This window comes from Echiichthys vipera (assembly GCF_963691815.1).
Source record: "Echiichthys vipera genome assembly, chromosome: 7".
NCBI classification, from domain to species: domain Eukaryota; kingdom Metazoa; phylum Chordata; class Actinopteri; order Perciformes; family Trachinidae; genus Echiichthys; species Echiichthys vipera.
In genome coordinates this window covers 8,469,520-8,474,238 of record NC_139832.1, presented here as the reverse complement: position 1 = coordinate 8,474,238, position 4,719 = coordinate 8,469,520, and the positions used below count along the sequence as shown (strand labels likewise).

The following is a 4,719-nucleotide window of genomic DNA, read 5'->3' as shown; positions in this document are numbered from 1 at the left end:
GTCGAAGTGACAGGGTAGAGGAGGGTGGTTGGGAAAACTTGGGGACGTCATGGCTTTGGAAAAGTCCCGCCCCTCTGCTGCCTGGATTGGCTGGGAGCAGGAAGGAGTTCTGGTGCATTCACTGAAGCATGGGAAAGGTGGAAGATGAGAGAATCCAGTTGTATAAAATAGTAAAACACTGATTTAAAAAAAACACGCCAGCGAGGGATGGGACAACAAGATTCATTTTTATTCGAGTAATATATATTAGTCCGCTTATCTGTGTGGAAACTGAGCAGGAACAACCAAAAATTAACTGTCGGTTTAGGAGCCTAAACGTAAAGTTCAATAACAATGTAAACTTTCCATGTTTTGGCAAAACATTGAAAGCATCATTTTCCTGCCAGAGTGTCAGTTTTAAAACAACCACAGGCGACATCAAGTGGACCATACGTGTCAGTGTTGGAAGAAGTAGCTTTATCATGTATTATTACACAATAGACATACACCTACTACTTTGCAGAAACAATCCAATAAAAAAGTATGAATTCAAAGTTATTTGAATAAAAGAACAGAAGCATTAACAGCAATATTCGCTTAAGTAGATTAAAATGACTCAATATGCAGATTTGCTCTCTGCAGATGTTCCATTTTTGTATTATTTTATTATTGTTACTGATGCATAAACATCTAAGTATCGTCTTAATGTTGTAGCTGATCAAGTGGAGCTAATTTTTAACAATTTGATAGTTTATTAGTTTAATCTGGGGATGTTTTGTTCGGAAATGTTAGGCTGTAAAGTGATAAGAAACAAGGCCTATGGTTATCTGGCAAACATAGTTGAGGAAAAAGTACAATTTTACCATCTGAATGAAGTGGAATAAAAGTATTAATGGGCATAAAAAGGGAAATGCTGTAGACGTGCACTGAATACAAAAGGTATGCAGGGCAGATGTTACAGGGCCCATGCGTGGCAGTCAAGAGCAAGTGAGAGCCACAGTCAACATTATGATATGTTTACAAAAAATTAATTTAGTTTCTGTCACCTGGTGCAAGTTAAAATGCAAACAATAATATGAGGATAGGTATAACTTCATTGTCTCATGATAGCCATTATTTATTCTTCAAAGAGATGCACACAAAAACAAAAATTATTCAAATTCCATCACATAAAGCTGCAGCAAATAAATAAAATAAATAAATAAAACAACAAGGCAGAAATGACAACTTAATGAAACAATTCTCCTGTGCTTGCAGTGTCCACCTCTATAACTCGTTACAGTGAACAGAAGCTTTGCGGCTTCGACAAATCCTGGAAATTTAGGTCCAAACATCGATTGGTTAATTTCTTTGCTCCCATCTTCGGGTCAACCATGGGCCCCCAAAGCGGTGTCCCTCCACAGGGGCCTCTCCACCTTCACAGTGCTGGGGTCACATTCCAGCATCTCCCTGATCCAATCATCTTTCAGCGCTCCCTCTATGAACTCCTCCAGACTGATGATGGCTGCAGACATAACGAGGACAGACGGTGATTACACACAACGAGCCGAGGACAGACTCTACCAGTATCATTTGGGCTGCTGCTCCCTCTTTAATCTACGCCTGCGAGTGTTGATATTTGTGAGCAAGAGCTTAAAGTTTTTTATATGTTAGGTAAGTGCCATCAGAGCTGCCTTAAAGTATGTGTAATTACACTTTTTTAACTACAGCATATAATCCAAATGTAAGCATCATGTGTAGGCTTATGCACAACATTTACAACCTAAATTATTGGATTACAAGATTACAGGGGAAAGAGCATCATCACAGATACCCCTGCTAAACTTCCTATATTTAAGGACTTCATCTAACATTAGCAGGTTCAGCATTTCTAACATTTTGAGCACATTACACATGCTGTAGTTGATCCTGCATCATCTCTAAGACCCTGTGACTGAATAGTATGCATTTAGATTCAAAGACTTGTCACCGCTAGATCGATCGTCCCAGAATTAGCATAAGAGGATCATCTTTTACTTTTTTTTTAATTCAGAGAATTTCTCCATTATGGTTCCACATAGGACCGGGGGGTGTAATTCACAAGTTTCATAATGATATGATATTCATTCTTTGGACGACAATATATTTGCCGGTATCACAAAGTCTGCCCGATGATGTGATTTTGATTAAATTTCGCTGCCCTCGATCGATATGAGACAATATCACCGGCCTGTTTATCACAATCACAACCCAAATACATCGACTCACAAAAAGCAATTAAAATATATGATGATTTTACAATAATATTACCCAGTTCTTCCAGACTTCAAATGAAAAACAATCTATTCTTTTTTTTAATAAAAATAGTAAAAACCTCCTGTTGTTCACTATAGAGAGCCACATTTCCCATGCTTAAGTGCATTTATTTTGTAACATTATAACATCATAGAGCCATTTCAAAATAAAAGACGTATCTTAAAGATGTATTGATGTTTTCACTTTGCATCTATGATATTGGATTGTTGTTGATCAGTGAATCGATACCGTTTCACCCCTGACAGTCTTGAAAACCATACCCTGTATGATAGACTGGGTGGGATATTTTATATATATTTAACATCTACAGAAATACAGCCATTAAGTAGATGGTGTGCTGAAATAACACTACAACATGATTTCAAGCAGAAAGGGAAAATCATTTCCTCACCATTATTGTCTTTATCTAATCGCACGAATATCCTGTTGGTACATTCTTCGGCTGTGAGTGGGTTGGGTTTGGTGAGAGCGGCTGCTACACTCATTTTAAACACAGCCTGTGAAGAAAAAGGAAACACACACACACCAGTTGGACCACATGATCTGTGGTATCATCTTATGATAAGCAAGAGACAGTGTGTATGTGTGTGTGTGTGTGTGTGTGTATGACACAGAAAAGCGCACACACACCTGCATTATCTCCAGCATTTCCTCCCTTGTAATGGCCCCGTCTCTGTCTTTGTCATAGAGCTTAAATGACCACCGCAGCTTCTCCACAGCCGAACCTTCAATAAGCATGCTGATGGCCATGACGTACTCCCTGAAATCAACCACCCCGTCCTGAGAGAAGCACCCGCATTAACATCTTTGTTTGGTATTCACTGTTATTAAGTTGACAATGGATTATTATGATAAAAAAACAGCATTGGCTGTTGTCCTATTACAGTTTTCCCTCCAGACTCATGAGATATAAATAATAAAGTAATTCAGAGCAGTTTGCTTACCCCATTATTGTCCAACGTGCGAAATATCTGTTCTGCATACTCAGCAGATTCTCTGCCCACCGTTCCGTTGCAGAAATGCCTTTGAAACTCATGAAGAGTGATCTGCCCACTTGGACATTCATGGATAAACTTTCTATCACAAAACGACAAATAACACATTTGTTTGATAAATAGAAAAGAACAATGTCAGTTGAGGCAGTTTGGGTAAAATGTCCGCTCTGTAGCAGGAGAAACATGTCCTTTAAATTAAGAATTAACAGAATTAAGGTCAACATGTCCCTTAATTCTCAAGCTTGTTTACACACTTGGACGTGAGTGCTAAGATAATTAGGCCAAATGATTTGGGGGATAGCTTCACTTTGCCATGTTGTAGTAATCAGCGGTGCCATTGAAATAAAGTAGGGCTAGAAACACTATAGTGAGTAAAGAAAATAAGAAAGGTTACATTTGTAAATGCATCTGGGAAATAACATATTCTTCATAACAATGAGACAACTGTATGCTTCTTCATTTGTATGTATGACGCAAGTATTTAAAATCATTTGATATAACTAATATATTGTTGTTTTCAAACATAAAAGGAAAAAAAAAGCTCTAGGAAAGGGTCTGGAAACACATCTACTCTTCTCCCTCATTGAGAAATTCTGGATCAGGTTTCGCGCCCCAACCACCACCGCTGCCACTATGTAATGCCCCAACCACAAATTGGCAGGATTGGTACCTTAGGTATGTGACGTCAGAAACTCTGGCTGTTTGAACCTGGAATTTACAGACATACACAATTTGCTTGTGCCATGTCGTGTAGGTTATAAGAAACCCAATAAAGTCAAACTTCAGCCTCAAAGCTATTTAGCTAGCTAGCATTTGTAGCCATATATTTGTATTAATAAAGAAATAATAAATAAGTCATTTTTAATATCTTTGCTTGTAGCTCTATGCAGGTTCACACTTGTCACAGTTCAGATGGGAGTCTTGAGCGTCTCCTCTCCCTCCAAACTGTTATTTACTTTAATATTCACAGAGCATGGAATAAATCAACCGCTTCTCCGTAGAAACATTTAAAAGCCAAATGAAACTCTTACCTGAACCATTCGTACAGCTCAGTAACATAAGACTCCCCTCTCCTACAAGGAAGCGTAGCAGCTTGGCCCATTGTGTAAAAGAGCAACAGCTCTGGATTCATCGCTGAGTTTATATACACAACAAATCCCAGCTTATGGCATGCTTTCCACCACCACTGCCTTATCACAAATTACTCTAGCCTCTAATCTTCTCGGCGGGGGGGAACAAAAAGAAAGATTGTAAGTAGGTTCAGGAGAAGGCAAATGTAATTACCCATAAAGCAGGCTGCTGCTTCTCAATCTGCCTCACTGAAGACAGAAAACAGCCGAATGAAGCGGCGATAGCTTGATGAAACATTTTATATTTCCGTGTGCAAACTGCCCCTCTGTTAAATCCAAATATAGGTGTCTGAAAATATGCCCCAAAGTTCATGTTGAGG

At 38.7% G+C, this 4,719-nt stretch overlaps 1 protein-coding gene across 1 annotated transcript; it reads right to left on the bottom strand.

Moving 5' to 3' along the window:
- Window positions 1-1,346: 1,346 nt before the first annotated feature.
- LOC310948951 (guanylyl cyclase inhibitory protein) lies at window positions 1,347-4,371 on the bottom strand (the record flags this gene model as incomplete). The annotated part of the gene is made up of 5 exons (XM_083916259.1): window positions 1,347-1,483; window positions 2,666-2,771; window positions 2,905-3,054; window positions 3,219-3,351; window positions 4,301-4,371. The coding sequence occupies 5 exons, from the start codon at window positions 4,369-4,371 to the stop codon at window positions 1,347-1,349; spliced, it is 597 nt and encodes a 198-aa protein (XP_083772385.1).
- Window positions 4,372-4,719: the final 348 nt, after the last annotated feature.